Below are 12,680 nucleotides of genomic sequence, written 5' to 3'. Positions count from 1 at the left end.
TTCACTGTCTCTATCCTCACTAGAATGTGAGCCTTGAGTCGGGGGTCTGTGCTTTGCTCACTGTTCAATTTCATGGCCTGGAACATGACCCGGCACGTGGGGGTGCTCAGCAAGTGTAGGTGGGGTTTTCCAAAGCACAAATCAAAACCACGAGTGTTCAAACCCCTACCCCCTACCCACCCCATGCTGTCAGACAAAAGCCCAGTCATGCAGGGCCCTCTATGACCCGCCCTCAACTTCTCTGGCTCATCTTCTGCCATTTCCTCCCCAACACTCCTTAAGCCCCCGCCGCACCTGTACCCCAGGCCTTTGCCTGTGCTGCTCCCTCAGCCGGGGATGCCATGCCTTCTCTTCTCTTCTTTCAAGACCTCGGCTTCTTCTAAGAGCCTTTCCCAGCTCCTACCCCGCCCCAACAGCTCGCAATTGATTGAGCCATCAGGAGTTAGGATGGATGGAGTGACCCAGTGTCATGAGACCCGTGGGCATCCTAGTCATCAAGGGATGCTATGAGCACCATACTGATGAAAACGGCAGCTGCCCGCCCTCCCCAGGGCTATTAATTGTTTGCTCACTGATTCCACCTTTATTATTTTTATTTATTTATTTATTTATTTTGCCTATTCTATCAGGGCCTGTGCAAAGTCAGATGGTCCTTGTCCTTAAGAAGCTTATGGCAAGTGGCTCAAAGAAGAAAGGGTCACTCAGTGGCCCCCTGCACTCCCACCCACAAACCCTGCACCCTGATGGTTTAGACCCTCTTGGCAGCACCCTGGCTTCTGAGCCTTGGCTCTTGCTGTTCTCTCTCTCTTGAGTGCTCTCTGACTTCCTCCACTCCAGCACCCTAATTCCTCCTCCTCCAAGACTCAGGGCAGGTGTCTCCTCTTCCAGAAGCCTTCCTTGGCCCCGTGGCCGGGTTCTGCTGAGCTCCCCTGGGCTTCCCACATATAGCACTGAGCACACAGCTGTCACCACCTAGTTACTGCAAGCACTGGAGGAACTCGAGGACCATCACAGGCAGAGGAAATTTCCGGCAGAGAGACGCTAGCAGAGAGCACAGCACACACGGCAATGGCCACAGGCCAAGTCCCCAGGTGGACTCTGTGGCAGCCAAGTGCTAGAGAGAAGGAAGTGATGCCCCAGAATGCAGGCGACTACGAGAGCTGCACACAGAGAAAAGGGCTGAGCACCCCAAAGTTTCACAGCAAGCCGGGGCCTGAGCTGAGACTCACTGGCCCTCCCTCTGCCCCTCACAACAACTGTGTGTGCCCCCAGAACCCCTCTTCCCATGTGGGTGACCAGCTGCCTGCCACGCTCCACAGGAAGCTTCCAGGGTCACTGTGAGCTCAGAAAGGCACCCGAGGCTTTGTTGTTGTTGGGAGTGGGAGTCAGGAACGGACGCTGGGCCCACAGGGGCTGGGCCCGAGGAAGCACCATCAACAGCAGGGTGGTCTCGGGACAAGCAGCCTCCTCCGGAAGGCTTGTGGAGGAGGGAAAAAGCAAAGGCTTCTGAGTCACACTCAACTGTCCTCAAATCCAGTTCCTGCCACCGACGTGTGGGCCCACACCAGCGTGTGGGCCGGGAAAGTCACGTACCCTCTCTGAGCCTCGGTATTCCTCGTGGAATACTGTGACAGTAATAACTTCTATCTCGTTGGGTGTTACATCCCCCAACCCCTCCTGCCCCACACCCAGAGAATTCCTCAGGCAGGGGTTCTGAGGAGGAATTTCCGTGCAGATGTAAGGGAGGAATGAGGAATAGGGACTAGAAGCAGATGACGGGTGCAAACTAAGATCAGTTCTATTGGCTGCCTGGAGTGCTGAGTGGAGAAGCCTACTGAGGTCAGAGCCAGGCTCATGGGAAGGAGTGCCAGGACTGATTAGCAATGTCTGCTGGGGGCAAGGGATAAAGTAATGGGGACATGTATGCTACGTATTTGCCAACACCAGATTAGATGATATCTGCTGCCTATTATTCTAATTCTGTGCTATCGTTACTGTGATAATAAGGGCTAATATTTATTTATTTGACACTTAACCATGATATTTTAAGTTTTCATCTATGGTAGGCATCTTTTTGTTCTATTTTTCCTACATGACATCTCTTTAATGACACACACACACACACACACACTTCTGGGTACATCACCTCATTTTTCTTCTGGGAACTACCTCTCTCCTACTCTCGCTCCACAAGGGGCCTTCCCACCCCTTCTGTTTACAGGCATTGACGTGTGACCTAAGCCAGATCAATAAGGCTCAATCCTGGGACTGTGGTTGAAACCAAAGAGATGAGGTGAGTTAGGGACAGCCCTTGGCCACCTCATAAGGAGAGAGCCTCCTACACAACAAAAGATGCCACAGATGGAAAGATGACATAATTTGAATTCCTGGAACAAGCCCTACCCTGAAGTCAGACATGCCTCGAGTTTTCAGTTATATAAATCAATGAGCCTTTGTGTTTTAGAACTGTAGACCAATATGGCAATAGGTGGCTGCTAACCACATGTGGCTATTTACATTTTAATTAAAATTAAATAAAATTTAAAATTTACTTCGTCACGTGCACTTGCCACATTTCAAGCACTCAGTGTGCACATGTGGCTAATGGCTACCATATTGGACAGTACAAAAATAGGACATCTGCACCGCAGCAGAAAGTTCCACCGGACAGCACTAGCCTAGACAGTGGCACCAGAAAGCCCGACTGACACATGGCAATTCCAGAGTTTCTCTGTTCCTCAGGGTCTTCAGTTCCTTCCAACCCTGAGTCCCATTAGAATTTCTGGTTCTGTTTAGATTCCAGCTGACACACCGTGTTCAGTTAGGGGTTTGGACCTTGGTCTGGGGGCTCGTGGCCAGTCCGTGTCAGCCCCGGACCCCCCACGTCCCCTGGCGCGTGATGTTGGCCCACCTTGGACCAGGAGTTCTCCTTGCTGAGCAGGTCGGCGTAGAAGTAGGCCATCTTCCACTGGCCCTTGTAGGTGAAGCACCACATCAGTTCCCAGTAGCACATATGGTGGAACTGCTTCCAGTGCTGCTGGGCCTCACAGCACTCCTCGAACCGCCTGATAGCCTGCAGGCACCACCAGTCAGCGGCCGCGGAGGGTACCCGCCTGCACCTGCCCCGCCCTCCGCACCCTCCCAATTCCACGGCAGGCGCAGCCGCCCCCGCACCTGGCGGGCCAGCCCTGGGCCAGGCTCAGGTGGGGTCAGGGGAGCCAGGAGATCTGGCCCCAGTCCTGGCTCTCCCACTAAGTCTTATGCTGACCTCACAGTGATTGCTCCTCTCTGTCACAAAACGAGAAGATGGGATAGAGCTACATGGAGGCATAGCAGGGAGTGGAAAGTGTTAAGATTGTAATGATATAATATAATAATGTCTGTCACAGAGCAAACTCCAAAAATTCCAGTAGCTCCTACATGGGCCGGGGGCATTTGTCCTGCTGCCTGAGGAATCACCACTAGGGCCCGCTGGAAACCCCAGCAGCCACATTATAGAGTCTGTCCTGAATCTTGGCTTAGTGCTGGGGTCTCAGGCAGGACCGTGACCCCCACATCTCAAACCCCTCCATAGCTCCCTACTGCCAGGTCGAGACTTCTTGGCGGGGACTTGAAGACCCCACCAGCGACCCCCCTGGCTCTACCTCTCCACTCCGGGTTCCAGCCTAATCGGCACGCCCGAAACAAGCCAGGTCTTTCCACCTCCCTGCCTTATTCCGGCTTCTCCCTCAGCAAGGAATGCCCTTTGTTCCTGGATCTCCCTGTCAAAAAAACCTACTCACAAATGCTACCTCCTCCCTTGTCTCCCCAGATGGCCGCAGACAGGGGTGCCTCTCCCACCCCTGCCTTCTCGGCTCCCTCTCGGGGCCTCCTCCCTGTCTGCCCGTCCCTGAGGTATGTCTGTGCCCCTGTGACTTCTCTGGGGCCTGGGAGCTCCCGAGGGGGCCCGGGTTCCCCATCACTCACGGTGTCGATGTTGCCTTTAATGGCTTCAATCCGCCCCGCGAAGAACAGGAAGATGGCGCCCTGCAACGAGGGGCAGGTGGATGCTCGTGGGCCCCTGTGGGTCCGCGGGGCACACCGGGCTGGGGGTGTCCGGCGGGGATGAGGGGGGCTTACCTTAGGGTAGCGCTTCAGGTAAGGCTTCAGCAGCTTCTCTGCCTGCTCGATGTTGACGTTCCCAGTGCCTGCAGGAGGTGGGGGGGGGGACATTGGGAGACGACACAACACACATCACCGCCATCGGCTCCTGCCATCCCCTCTGTGAAATGGGGATAACAGCCCTTCTTATCTCCAGGATGATAGGAGTATTAAATAGGATAGCCCAGATATTGCTCCTGGCATATCATAGGGCTTGCCAAGGCTGTGCCCAGAACACAGGGCTGCCCACACCATCCTCACACCCTCTACAAGGTGGGCATGCCACCCCCATTTCACAGGCAGGAAAACTGAGGCTGGAACCTGGTCCCAAGGAGAGAAGGTGAGTGGCCAGCAGGCCAGGCCCCAGGTCAATTGATGCAGCTATGTCATTTCTGTTTTCGGTGCCCCCAACCCCAGTCCCAGGCGCCTGAGCAGGGTCTGTGGTCCCTTCCCCCTGCCCTCAGAGCTGACCACACCCCAGGGCCCCAGCGCTGGCCTGCAGGAGCTCCTACCGAGCACGAAGGTGAGGAAGGTGTGGTAGCACAGCAGCAGCATGACGCAGAGCACCGCGCGGAAGCTGTGCCCGGAAGCACCCGCTTCCAGCTGCAGCAGCCCGTAGTCCTGGGGGCACAGAGAGGGGCAGGGGCCTGGAAGGTCACTGGGCTGCTGGGAGGGCAGGGCTTGGGCGGCAAGGAGAGCGCTGGACTGCGAGTCTGGAACCCCGCAGGCCGGGCCAGCTGTTCCTGGGCCACCCCTCTCCATGCCTCAGCCCCTCTGCTGGGGGGAAAGTGGACACTGCTGCCGAGGCCCGGCAAAGGCTTGGCCGGGTCTGGGGTCCCCCACCTCCACAACAGCCCCTCCTCCAGTCCTGCCTTTATTCACCTGCTAGAGTATCCTGTGGGGGGTGCTGGCACCCAAGCAGCCCCAAATGGAGCAGGAGGAATGACAAAGAGGCAGAAAATCCTAACCATGGGCTTGGGACACAGATGGAGCCGTGAGGATTGGGGCCTGGGAAGCCTCCTGGAGAAGGCTCCAGAGCCTGGCTGAGGAGTTCACAGCCAGGCCCCACTTGTTTTCCCGCCTGCAGTCTCTGCCCCTTGGACTGTCCTCCTCTGAGCAGCCTCTCCCCTGCTTCAACCCCACCCCCTGGCTCCCCTGGAGGCCTCGACGCCCTGGCCTCCCTGCCAGGCAACCACCCTCTCCCACCTCCCAGCCTGTTCTCAGGCTGTTCCCTGCTATCATCACCCCAAAATGCTACTCATGACCCCACGGCTTTCTTAGGAAAACAGAACTGAAAGGACCTCCCAGAGCCTCTGGCCTGTGTTTCCCCAACCCTGGGCCACGGGCTGCAGACAGAAACTGAGATGAGTTTAGGAGTCCACACCAGGCAACAGGAAACATTGAGCCCCGAGTGAGGGTTCTGTCTTTCTCAGGTTCCTTCCCACCTTCTGAGGGTGTCTGGGGAAAGCCTCAGCCGGGTGCTAAGTCGTCAACACCTCTCTTACGCCAAGCTCCCTCGCACACAAAGAGAAGCAGCCTGGGGCTCAGTGCCTCGGCACAACCACACAATCTGGCTGGGCTTTCCTAAGATTGCTTGGTCTTTAGAATTTATATTTATGGTTATGCTCTTATCATGCCAAATAATATGGGTTTATCATGTACAGTAACATTTCATTTAAGTAAATGTAAGTAAAAATTATGCCACTTTGGAGAAAAAATAGTATATAAATGATAATAGGTTCATGGATATGGCAAAAATCAGAAAGAGTCTGAGAAAGTGCAAGTTTGGGAAGCATTTATCTTGGGCTAAGCCCCTCATTTTACCAAAAAGAGGCCCAGAAGAGGGCGGGGCTTGCTCAGAGTCACAGGGAAGAGGGCAGGCAGCTGGACTGACGCATCTCCTGACTTCCGGGCCCAGACTCCTTCTACCACACAGGGCCTCCTCCACCACGGAGCCCTCCCTCATCTACTCTCTCAGACCCGGGGCTGAGCTTGGGTTCTTGCCCTCGATAAAGGCTTTGGCTCCTTCAGTTCCCTGCTTGCTCCCCTCAAGGCCTGATGTACAGTAGGTCTCTCTCTGTCCTTCTCCCAGACAAGGTGCCGGCACCAGGACACAGTCCAGAGGAAGGGGCTTGCTCAAGGTCTTGAAGTGAGGTGCAGTCCGAGGGGGAGAAGAACCAGATTCCTGACACTTGTCAGGCTCAGAGAACATAGTCCCTGGGCACGGAATGGGGCTGCCCTTCACACACCCCTACCCCAAAGCCGCTCTGCTCTGTGAGGGGCTGGGCAAGGATCACTGGCCCCGTTTCACTGGAGAGGAAACTGAGGCCCAGAAGAGGTTCAGACCTTGCCCAGGACCAGACACAGAGGAGGGCTGAGCCAGGACTGGCCCACAGGCCCTGCAGCGTCAGCCCCACCCTGTCCAGCCCAGTTCCAGTCCTCGGGCTGCGCAAGTCGGGGGCCCCAGCAGGCAGGTGGTTACCTTATTTCCTGAAAAACCCACAAACTCCAGCAGCCTCAGGATCCTGGTAGGAAGCATGGATAGTGTCTGCAGGAAGAAGGCGAGTGGGCACATGAGGGGGTGGGGCTGCCCCTCCAATTCCACAAACCCCCCCGAGTCCTGGGGGTAGACCCAGGGGTGCAGGTCCTATTTCTAGAAAGCCCCTAAGATGCCGCAGTTTTCCTGGAAAGTGAACTTCCCCAGGTAAAGAGGCATTACAGCAAGTCAGGAGCAGACTGCATCCAAATCCTAGCCTCACCACTCCCAGCAGGGTCTCCTTGGGCAAGTTACATACCTCTACGGATGGAATGAATTAACATGCATAAAGCACATAGACTGGGGCCTACACATAGCTAGTTGTTGCTGTTACACCAAATCCCTACTTTGTGGCCAGGGCTCTGTCATTGCATGTGATGCTCAGAAGAGTCCCCTTTTAACAGATGGGGAAATGGAGGCACAGCTAAATGACAGGACTTATCCAAGGCCCCACAGCTCATCAGAGGTGGAGATAGTTCTTGAACCCAGGATGGTCTGCTATAGCCTGTTAAAGCATCTAACATACTTTTGCAGCTTGTATTTCTTAGCACATGGGCCAAGATCACTGCCAGGAAACTGGAACCCAGAGTAGTCCCTGCCTCCCAAGGGCTGTGATTCGAACAGGCTTTACCTGGCAGGGAGAGAGCCACCCCCACTTCACACTCTTGGAAAGGTCTCTGGCCACCTAAAGCAGCTCATCCTCCCATGAGCAGGCTCTGTTCTTCCAAGCCTCCCTGTCTCTGCTCACACTGTTCCTTCTGCCTGGAATGCCTTTCTCCACCTGGAAAACTCCTATGGGTTCTTCAAGAACCAACTCAATAACCCCTGCCCCCATGGAAACCTTCCCCACCTCTCTGGGAAGAGGACTTGGCTCTCTGCTCCCTGTGGGTCATCAGCTTTTCTAGGCCTGTCTTCTTCCCTGCCACTGCTAAATGTTTAACCAACAACTCTCCAGGGTGGCAAAAGCCCTGATGTGTTGTGTTTGTCAATTTTGAGTGCTATAAATACTGCCATCCTGGTTGATTTCAAGCTACCCATCTGACTTGGGAAGAAATGACAGAATTGACTCTCTTGAGCCAGCCCCAGCCCACCCCCAGCCGAGAGCCCTTGAAAACTGGCACCGTGCCTGCTTTCTCCCTGGGTCCTGGTACCCAGCACAGGGCCAGGCACAGTGAACACTCAGCAGAGACCATGTGTGGGTCGGGTCAGGGACATGTAGGAGCTTTATCTGGAGCCCAGAACCTGTGGAAACAGAGGCGGGAGGGAGGCACTCTCCACTCACCAGATTGAAGGCGCCCACTCCGAGCTTCACCCCTCCTTCGAAGTGCCTGTGGTTCTCTCCCTTGGAGTACTGAGAGGACTGGACGAGGCTGTCCAGCTCCCTGCGGAGAGAAGCAAAGTTCCAGCTGCACGTCGGGGGCTGGTTCCCCGCTTGGCCCAAGCGTCCCTCTGAACTGATCTCAGAACTCGCTGGTGGCGGGGTAGTAGCATCTCCCACCGAGATGACATACTTCTTGGTACTGAATTTCAGCCCTATTGGCTCCAGTGCACTCTGCATTGTCCAACTTGCCAGCATTTGCTCACTGCACATTCTGCTTGAGCACAGTTTCCCAACCTCGGCACTAGTGACATTTTAGGCTGGATAACTCTTTGTTGTGTACTGTGTACTGTGCATATTAGGATATTTACCAGCATACTGGCCTCTACCACTATACCCATTAGATGCCAGTAACACCTTCCCCTGAGTTATGACCACCAAGACCATTTCCAGACATTGCCAAATGTTCCTTAGGAGACAAAACTGCCCCCAGTTGAGAACTGCTGGGCTAATTCAAACACCCCCTCCTTCAGGAAGTCTTCTTGGAATCTCCTGGTTGGAATTCAACCCTTTCTCCTGGCCACCAACTGCACATTGCCCAAGTCCCAGCCCCAGCCCACCTGAGGCAGCACAGAGGCTTTAAAGATGTGCTGTCTCTTTCCCAGGCCTTTTGATCAGCAAACACTGAGGCCTCCCCGGGACAGGCACTGGAGGATCGGCAGGGAGCAAAGCCACCACATCGCAGCACTCCCACTCTAGGGGACAGATCCCCATCGGGCCACTGTGAGGGTGATGAGGGCCTTAAAGGAGAAAACCATGGACTTGCCCTCGTCTGGGGATGAGGGAGGGTCCCCTAAGGAGATGACATTCCCATAAGCCTGGAACAGAGAGTTCCCGGCAGAGAGAACAGCAGGGTCCAAAGGCCCTGAAGTAGGAATGAGCTTGTCACACCTAAAGAACTGAGGGAAGGAAGGGCCAAGAGTCTGAGACACAGTGAGGTGGGAGACGTGGCTAGAAGGGCACAGGAATGACTCAGCAGTGACTCGGGACTTCAATCTAAAGCAAGAGGAGCCTCAGGGGTTGGAAGTGGGGGTGACCTGCCAAGTTCTGTGCCTCAGAAGCATCACTCTGGCAACTGGGGGCAGAATCGAAGGGGCCAGGACATTTGTCTGGCTTCCCTCGGACGATTCCAGCACAGACCCACAAGGTAATATGAGGTCAATATGGTAGATTATACATCCAGCAATACCCCGTAATCAAACTCAACAACATCTCTACAGAGAAATAATCACTCTAATTAAACGGAGAAAATGAAGAAGATAAATAGCCTCATATCAGTTAAGGTCAACTTTTAATGCAAAATAAATTTCAGTGCTAAACTAGGGGGGAAAACTAGGTCTTCAGAGCTTTTTTGATTTTGGAATTGTGAATAAGGGATTGTAGAATGATATTGGATAAAAGAGCTCGTCATTCTTTCACCCACAAACAGGGCCTGTGCCTGGCCCAGTGCTGAATGTCAGGGACTCAGAGATACCACAGGAATTATACTTCCGCCCTTGGGGAACTACCAGCTTGGGGGGTGGATTGGGGCTGGAGGTATCAGCGAAGGCTTTGTGGGGAAAATGGCATTTGGGCTGGGCCTTAGTGGACATACAGGAGTTCTGCTGCTGTTTTCAAAATTACCGTTTCTGTGTCCATCCACCACCACCACCTCCAACCAGACCAAGCTGTTTGTGCAGATCTGCATCTTAGTTTTCCCCTAGCAAGGCGTTAGGCACATATAAGCACTCAGAGGATCAAATGAACAGGCACAGCTAAGAAAACCAGGGGAAAGAGAATTCCAGTGTCCTCCACCCACAAAAAAAACCAGCCTGAGGTGGGCAGGGTGGCAAACTCTGTGCCCACGGGCCTCCCCTCACCCCACCGGCCACCGGTCCCACTCACTTATAGGTCTGGTAGCTGTTTCGAACTTTGATGCCGCCCTTGATGAAGCTCACCATGTTCTCATCCTGCAGGAGGGAGAAATGCTAAGAGCCAGGCCTGGCGGGCAGCTGTGGGGTTGAAAGGGACTCCGCAAGCCTCCAGGCTCTGACTGCCCCTCCTGTGCCCGGCTCTATGAGGGGCCCTTGGGGGCGGGGTGGGGTCAGGGGTCAGTCACACCAGGACACCCTATCCCTGGGACTTGACGTGAGGGTCTTGTTTGCCAAACTAAACCTCCACAGTGCCCAGGGCTCGGCCACAGCCCCCCTTTACCAGCACTAGATGTTTACACATGTGCTTGGAGAAAGCTCTGGAGGAGACGTGCCCAACAGCTAAGAGCGCTGTCTTCTAGGTGGAGGGGCTGCGAGAGGGAGGAGATGCTCCTCTCTGGGTTGTTTGTGTATTTTACAACAAGCAGGAATTTACCACATTTGTAATTTAAAGTACCAACACCTACCAGTTCCACTCCTGAGTATAACACCCAAGAGAAACGGATAGAGGGATGGACATAAGCTGCCCGAGTCATTTCAAGAATGTTCATAGCACCACCGCTTAAAATAGTCGAGAACCAGAATCAACCCAAATGCCCATCAACAGGAGAATGGAGAAAAAACTGTGGGAAGTTCACATAAGGGAATATTATACTCCCTCCTAAGGTTAGATGAGGAGAACAAGTCCTATATAGCAGGAGGCCTTTTGAAGCTCAAAACCAATGAAAACTTAACAATATGCTCTTCAGACACAAAGAGGAATCTGATAAGAACTTTTTTTTTTTTTTAAAGGGTGGGGGCAATAAACACAAAGTCCGGGTAGGGTTTTACTCTGGGACTGGGAGGGAGGGGACGAGGAGGCACCCAGAGGGCCAGGAAGTTCTGTTCTCTGGCTGGGCGGGGGCTTTGTGGGCTAGTATTAATTATTTGTAATAATATAATGAACAAATAAAATAAAAGGCCATTCATGGTACAATTATTACAGTGAGTACTGAACCAAGGATTAGGATTAATCTAATTCTAATCACCTAAGGGTCCAAAAAGACAAAATGAAGAGCTAAGAAAATAAACAGCTCCCCAACACTACAATTTTTATGTACTACTCCTTCCAAATATACAGGTTGTAAACATGACCATATGTTATAATTAAAAGTCTGGCCTCTTAGTAAAATCATGAAGTGATGGTTCTCATAATTCACCAAACCTCCCACTGAGTGGTGAGGAGAGAGCCAGCCAGAACAGGGTTCAAATCCCAGCTCTGCCACTTGTTAACTACGGGACCTCGGGAGTGACTCCTCCCCCATAAGTCTCCCCTTCACAGGCCTGTGAGGTGAAAATTAAATAAGATATGTAAATGTTAGTAAAAACAAATATGTAATGTGTGTAAGGTATGTGAAAACTACATACCTGCAATGGCAACAAAAACCTGGCACACTGCAGCTGCTGCAAGCACTTGTTGAATAAATCAAGTGTAAAGCAGGCTTTGTGACAAAGCCTGTCAGTCCCGCGCGACCTTTAACAGGAACACAGCAGTCGCAGGTGGGAGCAGTGTCCTGGCAACAGGTGGGAACACGTGTGCTTGGTGTGTGAGAAGTCAAGGTCCACCATCTCCAACACTGAGCCCGCCCAGGGCCCAGGAGTGCTGGGTGGCTGAGCTCAGTCCTTGCCCGAACATTGAGGGGGCTGGATCAGGGGTTGCTAAAGACCCTTCTGGCTCGGACATGGGGACTGATCTTCAGACATCCAGGCCTCCTTGTACAGAAGCAGGCGCCTACCTGCAAGAAGGTCAAGGCTGCTCTCTGCAGCAGGCACTCGGCATAGCAGACCTCAGCGTGGATTTCCTCTGTGGGGGAGAAAAACAAATCCCTGTGGCCTCCCCTCCCTGACTTCCCAAGAGGCAAAGAGAGTCAAGTCAGCAACCGCCCTCCCCTGCCCACCTCTACCCCATCACCCAAGTCTGGCTCCTTCACAGCACGCGTCACTCTCCCAGCTAGCTTCCTTGTCTCCCCCATGCCTGCTGCCTGCTCCCAGAACATCAGCACAGGGCCCTGAACCACGTCTTGTTCACAGAGCATCACTGTGGGTGCTGTGTGCCCAGTGCCTCCACACAGGGCCAGGCAGGGAGGAATGGATGAAGAAAGATCTGATCCAGGGAAGTCCAGGGGCTATGGGAGTGAGAGGAGGGGACCTAACATAGCCCGGGGAATCAGGGAAGACTTCCTGGAAGAAAGGACATATGACTTAGGCCATTTGAGCCGAAAAAGGAATGGAAGAATGAGGCAGGAAAGGCTTTCTAGGCAGAGACCCAGGGAACCAAAGAACTCAGATATTTGGGGAGAGGTGAGTCGCAGGTGGTGACTGAAATGGGGATGGGGAGAGAGCTGGTGGGGAGATGAAGAGACATGGATCTGGTTACAAAGGGCCTTGAACACTGGTGGAAGAGTCTGGATTTGATCCTGTGGCAGCAGAGCCAAGGAAGGTAGGGAGGAGGGGAGTGGCACCATCAGATGCATCGTTTGGGGCTGGAAGCCTCAAAGGCTCGCAAGTGGGGTACGGCCGTTTGCCCCTGCACTAAACAGCTCCTAACGGCTCATGGTTGGCAATTGCTTCCTCCAGGCCTGTTACATATGGCCATGGCACAAAGATGCTTACAGGTTAGGAAGGCCCAGACCATCTCTTCTAATGCTGATAACCGCCTCGTCCCAGCAGTTCAGCG

The 12,680-nt window shown here is 53.6% G+C and overlaps 1 protein-coding gene across 3 annotated transcripts in view; it reads right to left on the bottom strand.

Moving 5' to 3' along the window:
- The window catches only part of TTC39A (tetratricopeptide repeat domain 39A), a 39,046-nt gene that overhangs the window by 9,076 nt on the left and 17,290 nt on the right, over positions 1-12,680 (bottom strand). For 2 of the 3 annotated variants that reach the window (XM_037827253.1, XM_037827252.1), the window contains exons 5-12: positions 11,740-11,807; positions 9,939-10,003; positions 7,959-8,058; positions 6,623-6,688; positions 4,653-4,761; positions 4,120-4,187; positions 3,967-4,026; positions 2,912-3,073 (exon numbers count right to left, since the gene is read on the bottom strand). In XM_037827253.1, the coding sequence (XP_037683181.1) occupies positions 2,912-3,073; positions 3,967-4,026; positions 4,120-4,187; positions 4,653-4,761; positions 6,623-6,688; positions 7,959-8,058; positions 9,939-10,003; positions 11,740-11,807 (698 nt within the window). Of the gene's footprint in view, positions 1-2,911; positions 3,074-3,966; positions 4,027-4,119; positions 4,188-4,652; positions 4,762-6,622; positions 6,689-7,958; positions 8,059-9,938; positions 10,004-11,371; positions 11,456-11,739; positions 11,808-12,680 lie in introns of those variants that run through there. The other variant, XM_037827254.1, reaches the window with a different exon arrangement.

The sequence above is a fragment of the Choloepus didactylus genome, chromosome 2 (assembly GCF_015220235.1).
Source record: "Choloepus didactylus isolate mChoDid1 chromosome 2, mChoDid1.pri, whole genome shotgun sequence".
In the NCBI taxonomy this organism is placed as follows: Eukaryota; Metazoa; Chordata; class Mammalia; order Pilosa; family Megalonychidae; genus Choloepus; species Choloepus didactylus.
Note: the sequence above shows the minus strand (reverse complement) of the source record. Positions and strands in the feature narration are given on the sequence as shown.